Source organism: Thamnophis sirtalis, unplaced genomic scaffold (genome assembly GCF_051295495.1).
Source record: "Thamnophis sirtalis isolate CommonGarterSnake01/CBP01778 unplaced genomic scaffold, rThaSir2_p1.2 scaffold_3, whole genome shotgun sequence".
Taxonomy (NCBI): Eukaryota; Metazoa; Chordata; class Lepidosauria; order Squamata; family Natricidae; genus Thamnophis; species Thamnophis sirtalis.
The window spans coordinates 177,304,679-177,324,631 of NW_028261383.1; the positions used below are offsets into that span (position 1 = coordinate 177,304,679).

At 41.9% G+C, this 19,953-nt stretch overlaps 1 protein-coding gene across 3 annotated transcripts in view; it reads left to right on the forward strand.

The window, feature by feature from the left end:
• KRI1 (KRI1 homolog) overlaps nt 1-19,822 on the forward strand; it is a 24,146-nt gene extending 4,324 nt beyond the window's left edge. Inside the window, exons 4-20 of one of the 3 annotated variants that reach the window (XM_087711098.1) lie at nt 1-47; nt 2,811-2,859; nt 2,969-3,003; nt 3,839-3,929; nt 5,335-5,412; nt 5,993-6,126; nt 7,828-7,948; nt 8,056-8,151; nt 8,284-8,454; nt 11,783-11,858; nt 12,726-12,820; nt 16,402-16,543; nt 17,155-17,285; nt 17,410-17,474; nt 18,486-18,581; nt 19,057-19,422; nt 19,463-19,822. The exon at nt 1-47 is cut by the window's left edge and continues 56 nt beyond it. In XM_087711098.1, coding sequence (XP_087567224.1) covers nt 1-47; nt 2,811-2,859; nt 2,969-3,003; nt 3,839-3,929; nt 5,335-5,412; nt 5,993-6,126; nt 7,828-7,948; nt 8,056-8,151; nt 8,284-8,454; nt 11,783-11,858; nt 12,726-12,820; nt 16,402-16,543; nt 17,155-17,285; nt 17,410-17,474; nt 18,486-18,581; nt 19,057-19,422; nt 19,463-19,478 — 1,809 coding nt within the window. In that variant the 3' untranslated portion in view covers nt 19,479-19,822. Of the gene's footprint in view, nt 48-2,810; nt 2,860-2,968; nt 3,004-3,838; nt 3,930-5,334; nt 5,413-5,992; nt 6,127-7,827; nt 7,949-8,055; nt 8,152-8,283; nt 8,455-11,782; nt 11,859-12,725; nt 12,821-16,401; nt 16,544-17,154; nt 17,286-17,409; nt 17,475-18,427; nt 18,582-19,056 lie in introns of those variants that run through there. The other 2 variants (XM_087711097.1, XM_087711099.1) reach the window with 2 other exon arrangements.
• The last annotated feature ends 131 nt before the right edge of the window (nt 19,823-19,953 follow it).

Sequence of the window (19,953 nt, forward strand, 5' to 3'; positions counted from 1 at the left end):
ATGTTACTTAAGGATTATGAGAGAAAAGTTATGGTGGAGAAGGCAGGGTAAGACATAAAAAGTTGGACCACAGATGTGGACCACTAAACAACTTAAAAAACTACCTAGTAAAAAGAAAAGTCAACCAAAAGAGCAACATGCAAACAAAAGCAAATAAAACACCCCTAGGAGCAAAACAAATGGAAATTTTATTTGTGCGTATTGTTTAATGGACTGCTAAATTGGCAAAACGGACTGCTAAATTGGCCACGCCCACCCAGTCACATGATTACCTAACCACGCCTACCCAATCGCATGACCACCTAGCCATGCCCATCCGCCCGGTCTGACCCCCCCCCCCCCAAAAAAAAAAAAAAACAGTCTGAGGGACTGGGAATTGGCCCCAGTTTAAAAAGTTTGAAGACCCCTGCAATAGAATATAATCCAACTAATCTCTTTAAACTAGCGGATTCTAACAAACTCAGAGAAAGCCTAAGCAAATTTTCATGAATAAAAATCCTAAAGGGGAAAACAAGAAATGTGGGAAACATTGAAAAATATGATCATAAAAGCCCAGTCCAGCACAATACCACTGGGAAAGAAAAACAAATCCAAGAAGAAACCAGCATGGTTGCACAACCATCTCTCTGATGAAAAGAAAAAGGATAAGTATAAAAAATGGAAAGAGGAAGACGTAACAAAGGCTGAATATCACCAGGTAGCCTAATCTGCAGACATGAAGTCAGGAAAGCAAAGGCTCAGAATGAACAAAGACTTGCAACAAAAGTCAAAGATAATAAAATTTCTTTCAACATATAAATAACAGGATAAAAAGTCAATGAAACAATCAGTCCATTAAACAAGATGACAGGCAGTAGAGAGATTGCACAGCTGCTTAATGCTTTGCATCAGTTTTCACACAAAAAGATTTTAGCCCAAAAACAATCGTGAAAGACACTAAAAATAAAAATAAGCATGAAAATAGTAAGAAAACTTTCTTTCTGACCTTAATGAATATAAATCACCAGCATATGAGGGATTACATCCCAGAGTTCTGAAGGAGCTGGTAGATGTTATCTCAGAACCATTGTATCATACCTTTAAAAAACCTTGGAGCACCACCAGGCAGGATAAGAAACAATGGATGGAAACTAATGAAGGAGAGAAGCAACTTGGATTTAAGGAGAAACTTCATAACAATAAAGACAATTAACCAGTGGAACAGCTTGCCTTCAGAAGCTATAGATGCTTCATCAGTGGAGGATTTTAAGAAAAGACTGGACAGTCACTTGTCTGAAAGTCTCCATCTTGAGCAGGGTGCTGGATTAGAAAATGACCAAGGTCTCTTCCACCTCTATTCTGATTGACTGAAGTACATATCTTCTGTGCTCAAGTATTTTTTACATGGTAACTAGTTCTTATTTAACAACCACAATTTGGACTGGGACCAGGAACTAAATAAGTGGAAGATTTCACGATCAAGGCTGTGCTTATGATTTTATTTCAGTTTTTCTTCCCCTCCCCAGTGCCTTGCCTTTCAAAGGCTCACCCAGGCAGTGGGATAATTAGCAGGAAGAGAATTAATCTTTATTTACCTTCACTGTCAAAGTAGGATTGATAAGAGAGGAAACAGGCACTCAATGGGGATACACATTGAAAGAAACACAGTGACATTTTACCATGAAACAGATTTCCTGAAAGCTATTTGCTAATTTTTTAATGTCATTTCTTTGGCATGTAATTAATATTCATTTATACACTATACAATCTACAATCACAGTTGGGACCAAAATTTCTATTGCCAACAATGTGATTTTTAAGCAGGATGTGCCTGATTTTACAACATTTTTTGCCATGGTTGTTAAGTTGTTAACTGAAGTTAAGTGAATTGTGGTGGTTAAACTTTTCCCATTGACTTTTGGAAGCTGTCTGGGAAGCTCACAAATGGGATGACATGGTCCCAGGATGCTACAACTATCATAAATATATGCTTGTTGCCAAAGATCCTAAACAGCTGGCGAGCAGAGACTCACATCTGCTCCCTACGGCAGGACAAGCGGCCAGTGGCAGAGGACATCCAAGATTTTCATAGTCTGCTGGTTCACCTGGGAGATCGACCTGAGTGTATACCGGTCTACCAGTTCAGGGAGGGGTTGAACAAGAAGCTGTAACACAGTTACCTCAACCTTCGAGTGTAATACCGGTTAGCCACAAATGTGGAGCTTGACCTGATGGAGTGCTGGGAACATGCGGCACATGAGAACCGGCCCCGCTGAATGACTGAGAGACACTTGGTGCCCTGTGGAGGAAAAGGGGGTGCACCCCCCCCCCCTGCCACAGGGGAGAAGCCCCACTGGAGCCCAGGAGTGTGTTTCTGATGTGGGAAGGAGGGTCACCAAGCGGCCAATTGCCTCGTGCTGTGGCCAGCATCTTGCATAGCCAGCCCAGCCAAAGGCAAGGAAACCACCTGCAAAGCTGAAAGAGGAAATATGGGTGGCACAGGAGGGCCTGGGGGTCCCTCCCTCATCCAGTGAAGGGAGGAGAACTTCGACCCACAGTCAGCCCAGCTTGGGCTTCTGTGAAAGCGATAGCAAAGGGGAAGACGGCCCAATGACAAATGCCACCATCGTCCGTATGGAGATCTTGATGCCCTCGGGAGTAAGGGGGGGGGGGTCCTCACAGCCTTATTGGGCTTGGGGTGCACTTGGTACCTAATTAGCCTTGGTACCTACTCTTTGGGGACGGTTTGTCAGCCAGTTATGATAATTTGGTTTGTTTCATTTCAAGTGTTTATTAGCAAGGGTTGGTTAACTCGTTCTTTTTTCCCGCAGCAAATATGAAGATGAAGAGGAAGAAGAGATAACGGTTAAAAAGCCACCGGTGAGTCTGGAAGGGGTCTGCATTTGAAGTCTGAATCCTCTCATAAACTCTTCTAGCAATATGTAAAGTTTCCGGGTGAATCTTCTTTTTCCCTGTCTTCTTTTCCCAGACTTATATAGAAGAACAGAAGGAGCTGAAGGAGGGGTAAGGCAAGAGTTCATTGTAGTTATTAGCTACCTGAAAGCTAGGAACTCGGTGGAAACAACTTGGGTGGTTGAAAATCTTCATGCTGTTTGCTCAGTATGGGTACATATCCTCCAAATGGTAAGCGTCTATAAAAAAGAGGTGTGATTTGGGAGTAAATCATCTTGGAACTCTGTTCCTAGATAGGCAGTGGTGGGTTTCCAGTTTTTTTACTACTGATTCGCTTGTGCGCATGCGCAGAAGCATCCAGACAGGTGGGTGGAGCCTCCTGCCACCGCCACTGCCGGTTTTCCCGACCTGGGCTAAACTGGGAGAAACCCACCTCTGGCGTTGCGGGAGTAAGGTATAATTTTTTCATATTTGCTTAGTGCACTTTCTATATGCTCATTAAACTGTCCATCTTTTATTACATACCTCTTAAGATTGAGTAATTATGGATTCTGGAGTTTATTTCAGTTCCACTTTTTATTTTTCTGCAGCTGTGTTTGTCATAAGCAAAGAATGTTTGGTGGCAACTGAAGTATTTAAGTGCTGGGGTTGTTTGGAGCAGAGAATTTCTTTTTGGTTCGATTTGAACATTCCATTGAACCAAAATGTAATTTGCCTGGTTTTGTTTCTCTCAACCCAGTTCTCATTAAAAAAATTATAGTTCTGGATTAGTGGTTTAATGAACTCAGTTACTTAATTGATAAGCCACGGGTAAAAGTATTGCAATTTACTAATTGAATCTAATGTAGTTGTAAATGTTTGTGATCATGTGCTGTGTTGTGGTATTAATTTTTAACCTCAAAAAACACTTTATGTTATATTACACCTACCTTTCTTTTGGATGCAGCTTCCGAAAATTTGTGCTAGAAAGTGATGAAGAAGAAGGTGATAATTCTTCAGCTCTACTTCAGAAACGGGTTAAAAGTAAGGAAGAGAAAGTATGTGTCTATATGAGGTGGTATTATTTAGGTCTTCCTTTTGCTCATCTAAGCAGGGTACTCTTCTGGAACTCAGCTACTTAGTTTCTGAGGGGGAAAGATGGGAAATACATTTTTTTTTCCATTTAGTTCTCAAAAAAAACGGCCCATTTTCAAGAAAAACGGGCTGTTTTTTTGCTCGTTTTTGCCCCCCCACGAGCACTCTGCAAGTCCCCCCCCCAGATTATTCATGCCTTTAAAAAAAAAACGGGCCCGTTTTGGGGAGGTTTGCAGAGTGCAAAAACTTTTCCCCCCTTTCGGAAAGCTGTTTAGTTAGAGGAATTGATGAGAATTACATTGGTCCAGCGCTGTGCCAGCAGAAACAAAGTTTTAGGTGCTACAGGATGTCAATGATTTCCTTCTCCAGCACATGGATAAATACACCTGGAAACATCTACCTACCTAGCTACTCTCTCTCCCTCTCTCCCCCCGTACCTATCTACTGTATTTCTCTATTTCTCTCTCTCTATCCCTCTACCAACCAACCAACCAACCAACCAACCTTCTCTCTCCCTCCCTCCCTCCCTATCTACTGTTTTTCTCTCTATCTCTATTTCTCTCTCTATCCCTCTACCTACTTATCTACACACACTCTCTCTCCCTACCTACGTACTATATTTCGCTCTCTCTCTCCCCCTCTACCTATCTACTGTATTTCTCTCTTTCTCTCCCTCTATCCCCCTACCTACCTACCTACCTACCTACTGTATTTCTCTCTCTTTCTCTCCCTCTCTATCCCTTTATCTATCTACCTACTTTTTTTTAAAAAAAATTGCCTCTTCAAAACTTGGGTGCGTCTTATACTCCGAAAAATATGGTAATTCTATCTTTCCTGGATTTAAAACCGCATTTAAAAATATCAAGTTGTATTGCTGAAAATCATTGAGTTGGAAGAATCTGGAGCCATTTGCTGGAGGGAAGAACGAAGAAAGTAAAGTGTTTAAGGAGGGTTTGAATTTGTGGCTGTGGTGGAAAAGAAGAATGCCATCCAGTTTTGTCAACTGCCAATTAAAATTAATGACAAATGGCAGATATGACATCATGAGGCAAAGGATAATTTGCTTCCTAAAATACACAGCCATTCTAAACTTTATTATCACACAAAACTCTTTTAAGATAGCCCAGGTATTACTTAGGTTTTGAAAACTTGGATTATAATGGAGAAAGAAACTCAATTTTTCAGTAGCCAAATATATATATTGGTATTTTTAAGGGCAAAATAAAAGTACAAATATTTTGACTGAAAATAACCTAACTCAAGGATGAATTTGATGTAAATGTAAATAAAAATCACCAGAACATGATGCTGGAATTCTAAAGGGGTGTTAGTGTTGTCAGTTTAACACTTAATCTCTTTCTTCCCCAGGAACATGAGGAAGCAGACTATATCAGCTGGTTGAAAGGTCGAAAGAAGCTAGAAGCAGAGAATGAACTTCAAGATCTGGTTAGTAAAGGGCTGGGGACAATTGATGTGGATAACTGTACAAATGGGTTGGAATAGCTGGAAGTTATTTTGGTTTAGCATATAATTGATTCTTGGTATTTAATAGGCCCTATAAATCCAGATAACAATTATTCATCTGACTTGGATTATTCTCTGAAAATAATCTATTTACTGATCTAGAACTTCCATTTGAGAGTACTAAGTAAGGAAGAAGGACAGACTTTATTCTTCACCCTTTGAGTGGTTTCTTTTATTGATCTTCCTCTGACTAATTTTAATGGCAATTTGCTGCAATAAAATGACGGAAGGAAAAAGGTTCATTAGGAAGGTGACATATCAGAAAACCAAAAACTTGAAAGATCTTGTTGGTGTTCTTTGTGTCTCATCATAGTTTGTCCACCACCTTCCACGGTTTTAGGATAAAATGGTCATAAAAAAGTTCTGTAGATCATCCCTGAGTAAAGAAAGTGGGCTGGCAGTTATCTTTCAATTTAATGGTGATTTTTGTTCACATTTTCATTCTTAGTAATATGTTTTGGATTTTCAGTAATATGTTGTGTATTTCTAATTATCTCCACAGATACCACTGAAAACATACTGGAATGATCCAAAACTGGATGAAGGAGAGCAGTTTCTGAGAGATTATATCTTAAACCAAGGTTATAAGGAAGGAAGCAGTGAGGAGGAGGAGGAAGAGGAGCATCAACCGAAAGGGTCAATACTTTTTAAGCTTTTGACTTTTTTCTTCCCCTTCAAAATTGGAGAGTGAGCTAATAGGAAAGGGATCCCCTGATTTCTCACAATCTACTAATAATGTATTACACAGATCTATATTCAAATTTATGTATAAAAACTTTGAGGTTATCACTTCCGTATCCTGAAAATAGGGCCATGCCACATTTTTCGGGTGGGCAAAAATATAAGCCCTCCCCTGAAAATAAGCCCCCTGGACAAACTCCTCCCCCCACAGCCAGGCACAGTGCCACTCACCGACCTAGCGGTATCCCGAAGGCGCCAAGCTGTGGAAACCGTGTGTGTGCTCATGTTGCTTGGCGTCTTTGGGATACCGCTAAGTGGGTGAATGGCGCTGTGCCCAATTGGAGAGGGGGGTTGCTGGGCATCTGCTCTCTTCCGAGCAGGCTCCCGAAGAGCCAGGCACAGCTGTATTGCGCTGTCACAGCAGCGCAACACAGCAGCCATGAAGTGACCACACTCACGAGCAGTCACCCGGCAAACCCCCTTTCTAGCCAGGCATAGCACCATTCACTGACCTACGGGTATCGCAAAGCCGCGTGAGTGCCTGTTCTCTGCCCCCCGGCTCCCGCGGCTTGGTGTCTTTGGAATATCCCTAGGTCAGTGAATGGGGCTTTGCATGGCTGGAGAGGGGGGTTCCGCAAGCGGCTTTTCCACTCCCACTCGCATGCCTCCCAACCTCACGATGCCCTTGCCCAACTCTCCCTGCAGAGCCAGGGCACCTCCGCTGCTGCCGCCACCATCCCAGCATGGCTTTTTCTGTGCCTTCCAAACCACGGAGGTAGAATGCCAAGTCTTCCGGCAGTGGCCGCTCTGGGAGTACGCTCTATGGTTGTACTCTCTGGGAATACGCTCTGCCAGCAGCCGGCCCACAACCATAGAGCATATTCCCAGAGCAGCCACTGCCAGAAGCCGCTTGTACAACCCCCCTCTCCAGCCCTGCAGAGCCCCATTCACTGACCTAGGGGCATTCTGAAGGCGCCAAGCTGTGGGAGCCAGGGGGCGGTGAACAGGCGTTCACACAGCTTGGCGATACCCGTAGGTCAGTGAACGGTGCTGTGCCTGGCTGGAAAGGGGGTTTGCCGGGTGACTGCTCGAGAGCGTGATTTATTTAGAAACGGTTTATAAATAATTTAGCTACAATTTAGACGTAACTCCAGTGGAGATAGGACCTATTTTTGAAATAATGCTGCTCCTGAGAATTCCGGAAGTGTTATGTAATGGGCTGGGGCAGAAAGAGGAATATTGGATTATTGAAAATATTTCAGCTGTGTTTGATCACGTCAGTTTCTTAAACTTTTTGCTCCCAGGACCCCTTCCCTCTTTTAAAAATTAATGAGGACCATGAAAAAGTTTTCATTTGTATGGATTATATTTATTAACGTTAAACATTAAAATTGATGCATTTATAAAATATTTGTTTATTGAATAACAATATTAAGTTCATTAGATATTAACATAAATACTTTTCATGAAAATTCCCAATATTTTTAACAAATTAAGTTTACATTGTTTTAAAGTTTTGCAAATATCTTTAATATGCGGCATTTTGATTTCATGGACCCTTAAGAGAGTCTTGGGACCTCCAGTGATCCTAGCATCATGCTTTAAGAATCACCGAGTTACTTAATGCTGTGTCCGATATGTGCTGCCTCCCCATAGGCTACCTGGGATCCAGCTGGCTGTTTCAGACTCATCAGATGAGGGTGAATTCTTCTTAAAGAAGCAAGAGGATTTTGAGCGCAAGTACAACTTTCGTTTTGAGGAACCTGAAGCACAACAGGTAAGTGTGGTGGAAGTGTGGTAGAAAGCTGAATGGGAAAATTCTCAGTTCCAAAAATGTTGGGTAAAAGCCCCTTTCTCTTTTCACTCTCATTTCCTCCCTAACAGGTAAAAACATATCCCCGCATTATTGCAACATCTGTCCGTCGAAAGGATGAGCACCGCAAAGAGAAGCGCCAAAAAACACAGGAGCGCAAGATAAAAGTGAGTGGCATGGAACCTGGCCTAAATCTTGATCTAATGTACCTCATTAATTAATGTACCTCCTTTATCTCTTAATTAACACTCTCTTTCCTAGTTCATGGACTTTGATGGTTTAAATAATTTGTCTAAAAGGAAAGGGAACAGAAGCAGCAGGAGCTGAAGCACCTGAAGAACCTGAAACGCCAGGAGATCCTGGAACGGCTAGAGAAGCTGCATAAGATCACTGGTAGAGCAGGCAACAGTTTTCAAGAAAGTGACCTGGAAGGAGACTTTGATCCCCACCTGCACGACCAACTCATGGAGGTGAGTCTTCTTTCGCTTAGACAGGCTGCTCGAGGGTAAACCTGATCCCTAATTTCCAAGTTTAAGAGTCTTGATTGTGTGGAACTGGGGCTGTGGTGGAAAAGCAACCAGCTTAAACTCACCTGGGGAGTTTATGGCACTAGTGAAATTTAATGGTGGAACTGCTCAAAATTCAGGGTTTTTTTCCTTTGCTCTTCGCATTACAAGACAAGTCCTTGCTTGCCTAAGAACTTGATTACTGTAAATCTAGATTTGGCTTTGTGTACAGCTGGCTGATTGACCATTTTGGGAGAATGTAGCAACTGAATGCATGAACTAGAAATGCCTGGGAAAAGTACCTAAACTAGCCTGGTTTGTTCTGTCTTTTAAATGGCCACAAACTGCCAGCAAAAGAGGCGTTTGATCACAAGGCAAGGAATGTTTCTCCTTTTGCATTTGAGCTTCCAAGAAGGGACAGGAAAGACCAAGACAAGGAAAGGGGGGATGTTCTGCCTTGAGTGTCTTAGGATTGCTGGGGACATGCAGTTAACTCCATGCTTAGCAATCTTATTTAGATCAAGTTTATTATGCGATATTATTAATAGCAAAATTTACAGTTCAGTGTTAAGATACTTCTGAGTTTCCATAATCTGTCCCATTACGTGGTGTAAAAAGATGATGATTTTGCTCCCATGTTGAGAGTGGAGGCACACACACGTTGCTTCCCAGCCAAATATTTAGCTGTTAAAGGCATTGTCCTTAAAGTCTGCTAAAACTAAGGAGTAGCAGCTCAGAAATGTTCCAGCATCTTCACTAGAAAGCAGACAGTTTTCTTACTGCATTGATCAGAGTAAAACATCTGTTGTTTATAATTCAAAATGACCTACTATTTAATATGAATATCCTAGTAAATTTGGAAGGGCTTGGTTGCTCACTTATCATTGTCCTTGTTACTCTCACCATTTGTATTTTTAAAACATCTGCCTTCAAATAATTGCCCTAATTGATATAAAAAAAGGTGAACAGGATTACATTTGGTTATTTTGTGGATGGGAAATGATGAAGAGATACCAGAAATGTAGACTAGGCTGGAAAGCTGTAAAAACATCCTGAAAGAATGCAGACCTCTTCCATTTAATCATCAAAAAAATTATATGTCCATAAAATCATTGCAACTCAAACGTGACTTTTTTTTAATAAACTTTTTTATTTTTTCATTTTCATAACATATAATCATATGTGTACTATTACATAGCCAACACATATTGTATTATTAAATGTTTACATCAATTCATCTTACCAACAACTCCCAAAAGCTAATTTTTGGCTCTTCTGTTCTCCATACACCATATTTATATCTTATCCATCACTTTCTTCTCCCTCTCTCTCCTCCCTCCCTACCTTTCTTCCCTCTGTCATCCTTCCCTTCTCAACTTCCCCTTCCTCTCTCCTTCTCCTCCCTCCCCTTACCACTCCTCATTTCTCTCCTCCTCTTCCTCCCTTGCCCTCTCTCCTATCCCTCTCTTCTTCCCTTACCTCTCTCCTCTGCTTCCCACTCTTCATCTCATTTACTTGGTGTATTTCAGCTTCTGAGAGAGTTCCATTTTATTTTGATGGTATTTATAATTCCTTTTCCTATACATATTTAATTTTAATTTTCTCCTTTTTAATAAAAAAGCAATATAACAGAAAAGTATACATATATAGTCATTGTGCTTTAAACACATACACACACACACGCACACACACACACCCCAGCCTAATTTTGGTCGAGATGTAGACCTGGTTACCATTCCCCGCTATTCTCATCATTATCTTTATGTAATTATACATCCTTACATGCCCCCAATTTGTGATTCTGTCTTTTTATCTCAATAGTTTCCCATTGTAGGTATATTCCTGTTCCCTCTCCATTTTTCCATCTCTTGGGTTAGATTACCCTTAATTGTCTCTAGATGGCAATCCTCGCTGTTCAGTGTTCATTACAATTCCCTTAATCTATTATATAGAATAACAAGCAGTAAACATCTCACTTTGTTCATCATCTTAAAGGTTCTATTTACGTCCATGTTTCATATATTTTGACCCATGCTTAGCTGTCCTTCTATTGTCATATTCAAACAATTTGCAACTCAATTTAATTATCATGTATAAAAGTGGATCACAAACCTCTGCTTTACATCCTCCCCATATCAGTTTCATATTCATCCATATTCCATATATATTAACCTTTATTTAGCTATCTTTCCATTATCATATTCAACCAGTTAGCAACTCCATTTTATTGCCCTTTTTAGGAATAAAGCCCTTATCTTAACTTTATATTTTCCCATATAATAGTTTCTAGTTATCTGATTTTTTCCTAGTAAGTCTTTTGTCCCACTTCTCTGTTCCTGTCCTCTCCCTTTTCTTTATTTTGACACATCCACTCTCTTCAATTTTCCCCAGGTCACCATCAAGAGGATATTTCTCTTTGTTGGGGCATAATCTCCTACTTCAATTTTCCTTATGCCACTAACAACCCCCCAAACCACTTTTGCCTGCTTTTTGTTTCCTTTTGTTGGGACACCTCCCCTTTTTACAATTTTCCCTACACCACTGCCAGGACCAATGGAGTTTTTGGTCTTTTTATTTCCCTCCATTTCTACCCCTTCATTGTCTTGCCCCTCTTCTTCTTTGGATTCTTCTTTAGATATCTGCTTCTATGGATTCAGAATTCTATTTAGGCTTGATATTAATGATTTATGCATATTTTTTATAATTTCACATGGTTCTTCAAATTCCCAGTTTTCCATGATGTCCAGTTCCAAAGTTACAGTTAGTTATACAGTTCTTATTTCAGAGTTCTGTTCCACCTTAAATTTATCTACTTCAGTTGCTGTGGGGAAGAACGATGGGAGACTCTCATTAGGTACAAAGGCCTTAATTATTTAAGTATTTTTACTTGGTAATAAGAGTAAAGAAGTAAAGAAGGTAAAGAGAAAATAAGGACAAAGGAAAATAAATGCAGTTTATTTTTGCCAGTTTAATATACTAGCATGTTAATATTTTTATAAAATTTGTGGCTTCCCGATTACATTAAAATCTCAAATTCTTGGCAAACTGGTTGCATTTGAGCTTCTGTTGCAAAGGTAAACAATTGCAACATCCACACAGTTGCAGATCATGTCTGTCTCGAGGGAGAAGTTTGTCACAGAGAGCTGGCACTGTATCCACAAAACAGTTTTAATCAGCTATACATTTTTGTTTAAAAAGATCAAATGGGGAGGGAAAATGTGGCTTCAGGAATTCTAAAGATTTATTTCTTCCAGGACAAACAAATCTTGAATGTTATCTTTTCCTTATCTAGAATTATTTTGGGGATGTGTACTATGAAGTTGGTGAGGAAGAGAAACCACAATTTGAAACTGAAGAAGAAATTGACGGTATGTTGGGACATCTTGGAGCAAGGGAAAGTTGCTATTCATGTGGGGGAAAAAACAGGTATTTTGGGAATTCATATAAGGAGTGTCATGGTTCTGACCAATATTTCAATTAAACATGAATCTCAAGCCGAGGTTCAAAATAAGTTATTTATTAGGCTCTGATCCTGTTTCCCCCTCCTTTTAAGGTGTGTCATCAGTCACATTCCCCAATGAAGCAATTTTGGGGGGTTTTAGAAGTCACTCCCTCCAGTGCTGTGGATCTCTCTGGAGATGGCCTTGATTGATGATTTTTGCTAGCTGAAATATGCTTTGTTTTAACTGAGATGCAAACTCCTTGATACAGCTGCGAGGCCCGATTCCTCATCCCCCTGCCTATTGCAACTTGGGAGCAGGTTAGGGAAGCTTTGGGAGTTGACAAGGAGTTTCTAATCAACTCCTGGAGGACAGACTCCTGGGGGAAAAATGATAATTTTTAAAAGGGACTATCACAAAATTAAAGATATGACAACATTTCTGTGCATGGAAGAGCTGAATGGATTCTCCATGCCTGAGATGACACATACATGGAACCTTGGTGGTGCAGTAGTTAGAATGCAGTATTGCAGGATAGCTCTGCCCATAGACAGGAGTGCGATCTTGACCAGCTCAAGATTAAATAACATTTAAAATGTAGTATTTTTTATCCAGATTCTATGCCAGTCTGCAAGTATGCAGGGAGTACAGGAAGAGGGGAAGCCCAATGAACTCTGTAGTGTTTCAAGTGTCTCCTCGTGGGCTAAATGAACTTCAAGAAGCAATCAGGGCTACAGAATCATTGCTTTAAAACACTTTCTCTCCCCCCCCCTTTTTTTTTAACCCCAAATCCAGGTGAATGGAATTGGGACAAGTGGATTGGAAGGGATGAAGGGATGTGGCAGCAGGAGGAAGATCACCAGCCACACTGCGAGGACCCTGACTTTGTGGTAGGTTGACTTCTGAACGATTCTAGCTGTGTATGGCAGAGGAAGGGAAACGGTTGTCTTCTGGCCCCTTTGCGGTACAGCCAGAGCCGCTTAGGGCCAGCAGGTAATGCCAGAGATTTGGAAGACAAACATTAAATCTAAGGACAGCCAGGCTACGGGCAGCTTTATTTATTTATTGAGCGTACGGCCTGTGTTAGCCAGGGATCACCGAGGGCTCGCTGCCTCTCTGGAAGGAATTTTTTTGGCCGGTATTATTTTTACCCGCAGGACGCCTGAATCCCGATTGTGGGAGGCTCCTTTCTTTTCCCTATACGATTTATTCGCTCACACGGGAATCGAGCTGCTGAGCCGCCGGCCTAAGTGGTGCACAGACCCAGCATCTTACCACATCCGCCATCGCGGCCCCAACTACAGGCAGTATAACCATGTACACTTCAAAGGATTAAAAATAACAAAAACTGAGGAGTATGATTAAATAAGGAATCAGAAATGATTGAATCTCTGGGTTTGGCTTGATTTTTTTCCTTAGTCTTTTACAGAGTCTACAGACTTTCCTGCTAAATTCTTTTTGTGCAGTACTTGTTCCTCTGTGAGGGCTGCAAACCTCAAAAGAAAAAGAATTGTGTAAGGACTTGCCTCAGCTGCTCCTGAGGAAAGCATGACGACTCTTGAAACAAGAGTTATCGAAAGGAACTTTTACTGAGAAAGTGATTGCAGAGAATGCAACTCCGATGGCCTCCCCCTCCTCCTCCACGGGAATTACAGTGTCCCGGAGGAGGAGCTGACATGCTGCCCTTCCAAAAGAAAGAGGGCTTATAACTGCAGTACATAATACAATAAACAGGAGAGAAAAACAACATTTAGCCTCATTTAAGTTTATCAGGGTATTGGTTGTGGAACTTTGATTCATTTAGGGGGGTCTAATGTGGCGTTGATTACCCATTTGTTTTGGGTGGTGGGAAAATCTCCACGCCACCAGGTATTGAAGGGTCCTTCAATCTAAAATTTCCTTCAATCAACTTCAAAATGTTGTTCACCTTCCACCATAAATGGTTTGGGAACGGGGGAAAGACTGGCCTTGGGGGAGAGGACATCTCGGGTTTCAACAGATTACGATGAAAAATGGGGTGAACCTTGTGAAGGGACTTGGGCAGGTCCAATTCTATTGTATTCTACTGTAACCAGGTTAATGATGCCATACAAACGTAGGTTTCAACTTCTTAGAAGGTTGCAGTGACTGCAGGCAGCGTGTGGAAAAGTAAAGCCGATCCCCTACGTTATACTTCTTTGGCTCTGTTTTCTTCTCTGCTTGACATTTGTAAGCCTCTATGGCTTCAGTAAGTGCCTTACTGACTGGCCAGATGTTTTGTAACGGACTGATCCAATCCCTTAGTGAGGGGATCACAGGATCCTTGGTGGGCATAGGTTTGAAATCCTGACTGGTTGTAACTCGGAAAGGGGTGAAACCAGTACTGCTATGACTTGTTATAAGCCACATCTGCAAATGGTAAAAGGTCGGTCCAGGTGTCTTGTTGATAGTTGATGAAACATTTAAGGTACTGTTCCAGAATTGAGTTTGCTCATTCACAGCCCCCATTCATTTCCAATTGGTGACTAGAACTACTGTATTTTTCAGTCTATAAGACGCACTCTCCCCCAAAAGTGGGTGGAAATGTCTGTGTCTCTTATAGAGCGAATGTTGCTGAAGGCCTGCTAGCCCCCACCCTTCAGCTTCTGCCTCGTGTTTTCTCCTGTTTTCTCTTTGCAGAGGCATATACAGGGCAACTGGACACATAGCTCTCAAAGTCTTTTTTGAGGGAGGGCCACCAGAATGGTCTTTTTATTAAATGTAAAGTTTTTACAAATCCAAAATGTTGTGCCACTTTTGAATCATGGCATGCCTGCATAATCAAGAGCTTTCACGTACCGTTTTGCTCCCACCCAAGCTAGTCCATCGTGGATGGAGCAGATATTATTTTGGTTGCAAAACCACTCATCACCTGTTAGTGCCTTTTTTAGGGCAGAAGCCACAGCGCTGTTAACTTTTCTCTCTGCTGCATTCTGGTGGTTACTTGGGCTGCCAGTTGACGAGGTGGGAGCATTGCTTTGATTATTTCTGCTTTGGAGCAATGGTATTGTGGCATCCACGATGGCCAGGAAACACCCCCCCTCCCCCTCCAGGGCGGTAGCACAAGGTGAAGTCAAACCACCGGAAGTGTTGCACCCAACGTGCTTGCTTAGGAGAAAGCCTACGAGGGGCCTGCAGCGCTTCCAGGTTTTTGTAATCCACATCTGGAAAGGGATTTTACTCCCTTCTAAGAAGGGCCACGAGGAGAGGAGGGACCGTCTCACGGCATAAGCATCCTCCTCCCATACGGCCGAGTTTTTGCTCGGTTTCAGACGGTTTCTTTGAAGGGTAAGCACACGGTTGTAACCGTTCTCACTTTCTTGCATTAACACTGCCCCCATGGCGACTTCACTGGCGTCAGTTTGTATGACGAAGTGGTTGCCAGGGTCTGGGTGTTCCAGCACCGTCTCAGAGGCGAAAAGCCGCATTTCCACATGCACCTTGACATTCCATCAGCCACTTTAAAGGATGGCTGGGTTTGGGTTTGTCTCCTCTTTCCGTTTTTAGCACATTTGTGGTGGGAAGGGCTTTGGTCTCGGTATAGATTAAAATGTCATCTAAGTACATCAGCACCCCTTTACAAAGATGTCCATGCAGTACCTCATTAATGAGTTGCATGAAGACGATGGGGACTCCTTGTACTCCAAAGGGAAGCGCTTTAAATTGGAAACAATTTAGCAGGCAGTTGAAATCAGTTTTCCACTCATTTCCCCCCCCCCCCCTCTAATCTTAATGTGGTAAGGGGATACATGTTTTCTACACATATAGTCGATGCAGACAAAGAGCCCCATCTGTGTCTCCTGGAATGGGACTGAGGCTGCCAGTGGTCACCAGTTGGATAAATCCACGAATTAGGTTTTTATCAATGAATAAGTTCCTCCAATTCTCTAGGGGTGATTGAGTAGAGTCTCTGTTTTGGTAGCTTGTCCCCAGCATGATTTCAATGGCATAATCTGTGGGCCGGTGGGGGTGGATGGGTTCATAGCAGTTCATTCCCAGGACGCAGTGACCTTGGTAACAGATTAGAACTGGCTGGGAGAAAGTCTGACGTGTCTTTGAGATAGTCCCCCTCCCTAAATCCCACGCAGTTACCGCAAAAGCCAAAGCATGCAGGGAATGCAACCCTGATAGCTTCTCCCCTCCCCTCCCCCAGCATGGCAGCGTCCCAGAGGAGGACCTGATACGTTGTCTGCTCAATGCAAAGAAGAGCAGTCTAGGTTCTCTATGGTAAAAAGTCAAGGGGTCAACTTGATATTGGGTAAAATGCTGGAGGTGGGTGGATGGATGAGAGTTACAAAATATGGACACTTGGATTCTTGAGTCTGAGAAGTGAGTTGGTGTCTTGCCTTGTGTGAATCCTGGCGGAAGGGGGCTCTGCTTCCAACTTGGCACTTACGGCTTTGAGACTGAATCCGTGTTTCTCACCCCTGCTGTCCTCTGCACACGCCTACAGATGGATGCAAATTATGACCCCTCCCAGCAACCAACCCATTCAAAAAGGAAAAAGCAGCTGGAGGTTCCTCTTCTGGGAAAGAAGAAGAGCAGGTCACCGTTTGCAGAAGCCGTCTCGCAGGGGAAGAAGCCATTTGATCCTGGTAAGAATTTGGGGAGGAAGCTTTCTGTGAGTCATTGGCAAGGCTTCTGAAGATTGATTTAAAATTATACATTTTTATGAGTTATTGGTGTGAGCTGTGGCCGTCCATGCAGTATTGCAGGCTGCTTCTGCTGACTGAGGATTGCCAGCAGTTTGGCTGTTCGAATCTTACCGGCTCAAGGTTGACTCTACTTTCCAGGTTGGTAAATGAGGTTGGTAAAATGAGGACCCAGATTGTTGGGGCCAAAATGCTGACTCTGTAAACCCCTTGGAGAGGGCCGTAAAGCACTGTGAAGTGGTATATATGTCTAAATGCTATTGCTATTAGTTAAGTGTCTCTCACAGGTCGGTGTCTTTATTCCAACCAAGCAAAGTGGCATAGAAATATGAAGGTCTTTGAGTTCCCTATAAATATTCACTAAGCTAGGTAATACAAAAACCAGAAGGGAGGGGGGGGGGCGAGAAGCAGATTCATCCAAATATTAGAATTATGGAGGTTTGGGGGTTATGTGTTGTAAATGATCTAAAGAAGATGGGACTAGAGAAGAATGATGGGCAGAATCTGAAAGAGTAACATCTCCTGACTTCCATTCATTCTCTTGAATTCTGCAGAAACAAAGACATTTGAACAATATTTGGACGAGTTCTACTACTTGGAATATGAGGACCTGATAGGGGACCTTCCTTGTCGTTTCAAGTACCGCACAGTTGTTCCCTGCAACTACGGACTGTCAACTGAGGAGGTGAGCCTTTCCCATAGTAGAAAATAAGAACGTTTTCTTCACAGCATAGGAAAGGATCAGAATGGGTGCATTATTCTGTACCACGAAAGATGTAAAAAAACCCCAACGGTCTTTCTGTGTTTAGATTTTGGCTGCTGATGATAAAGAATTGAATCGCTGGTGTTCTCTACGGAAGACCTGCATGTACAGGTGAGGGGCAGCAACATAAAGTGGGAAGGTGCTACTTATAACATGGCTGGAGTCCGGAACCTGGCATGGAGATCACGGCCTGGGCTTTGAGCCCAGTTGGACATGGTGAAAGTTGCAACTTAACCTCCAGGATTTCTTGGCTCCCCCCCCCACCCCCACCCAAAAGGACTAGAACAGAATAAAACAATAGGGTTGGAAGTGACTTTGGAGGTCATCTAGTCCAACCCCCTTCTCAAGCAGGAAACCTTGTACCATTTCTGGCAAGTGGCTGTTTAGTCTCTTCTTAAAAGCCTCCAGTGATGGGGCACCTACAAATTCTGGAGGCAGCTTCTGTTCCACTGGATAATTGTTCCCACTATTAGGAAATTTCTCCTTAGTTAACTATTTAATATTACTTTTTTTTTTACTATTTTTATTATTTTCATATTACTATTGTATATTATATTATTGCAATATTTTGCATTGTAATGTTATATTTATTATATCATAATTATATTTATTATATTATAATAAATATTACTACTTTATAGTATTATTATGTCTATTTAATTAGCTACTAGTTTAAATAGTCAATTAACTACTTGTAGTTAATGGGCAGAGAAGCTTAATAATCAGCAAGTATTCGGTGGGGGGGGGGAAGAAGCAAGGTCACAGAATAAGACATGGTAGAACCAAAATTGGACAAAGAAATACTTTTAGAACTCTATCTTGTCTTGAAAGCCTGGTGACGTCCTATTGCTATCCAATAACATGGAATATAGCAAGGGTGTTTAATGGGGTTTTAAAAAATGAAATCTTGTAATGATAAGGTCTGGTTTTTATTGAGCGTGAAAATATGCATTCCAGTATTTTCCTTCCATAAGATAAGGGCAAAGTATAAACCAGTTATTCATTTCCACTTAAAAGAGAAAGCCCCCTATTTCATGCCATTTTCCTCTCCCATCCTACACCAGAGACTAAATGGTGCTGGGATGGTTCAGGAGAAGACGGATTTGCATGTTTTCTGAACAGATCAGAAAAAGAAGAGTTGCAGGAGAAGGCAGTCTATGAGAAGAAAAGCCAAGATGCTTGGAAGAAGAAACGCGTTCTCAAATCTCTCCAAACAGGGTACGTCTTCTGGAGCCTGGGCTGTAGCGAGTCCAGCCTAAAAAGTACTTCTTTTCCCTATAATATTAACTGCAGTAATTCAGAAAGTTCAGATTTAGAAAGCAACATCGAGTAAAACGAAAGGAATTACATTTACCCAGAGAGGGATATTCTTCCTACATTAAAACAAAATGAAATTGCCACCATGCTCTCTAGCCTTTTTCCAGCCACCAAGGGAGCCTTTTTCTCTTTTAAATCATCATTCCCCTTTGTATAGTTGCCATTTGCTTTCACTTAATGTGCCTGAAAGTTTTGACCCTGAGGGGAAAGGAACCTTTTTTCCTTTCTTTAGAACTTTAATTTTGATGTTGGGCTGATGAGGGTCTTTGATGTTGAGATGAGGTTTTACTTGTTCTGCTGCCTTGAGACTAGATTTGTTGTTCTGTGTGCTCGTGGGATCCCAAGGATCTGATTTTGCCATATGATCTTTTTGCAGAATGGAAGAAGAAAAAGAAGGAGAGCAATTTCAGCCCAAGAAGAAGAAGAAGAGCAAGGAGACCAAGTGTTTTGGGAACTCTTCAAAAGAAACACAGCTGGTTAGTGCCAGCTGTGAGGAGGAAGGACGCTTGTTTGCCAAGACCACAACAGATTCTGTTACAGGGAAAGAACTTGACGCTCCTGCCTCCGATGGCTCTCCTTCTCTGCCCCCCAGAATCCAAAGATCAAAAAAGAGGGGCAGAAGGGGGTTGGTGTTGGGCACGAAGATACGAATGAAAGGCTCAGCTTTCAGTTGCCAGAGGCTCCAAGCCTACGGCCTCAATCCCAAGGCCTTGCGCTATCGCCAGCTGCTTCGTGAGAAGAGGCGGAAGAAGCAATGGGGGGGAGGGGCTTCGTGAGAAGAGGCGGAAGAAGCAATAGGGGGGGGGAGGGGCTGTCATATTTGGCCCATCGAGGGACCAAGCAGTCTCATCTACTTTGATTTCAGAGTTCAGCCTCCTTTTCCTGGTGTGGAATCTCCCACTCATTAATAGTGGCTTTAAAATCTACCACTTTTATTTTTGGGAAATTGATATTTTAATGCATTTGTTGCCTTTATATTTTGTATCAACTTTGAGCCAGGAATCCTTTGCAGTAGCTAATCCTGTATTATTCCTTTTGATCACTTCCACTTGCATACTAGGAGGGCCACTGCTTGTAAATTACCTTATTCATAACTGTGACTAAATATTAAAAAAAATATTGGGGAGATTGTGAAATGAAAATTGACCTCCATCTTTATTGCCCTAAATACCTTTCAGTTGTATGACAGTATTTAAAGACTAAAGCTGGTAGCTAGCTATCAGAATCACCACAATGTATTTTAATACCGTATTTTTTGGAGTATAAGACACCC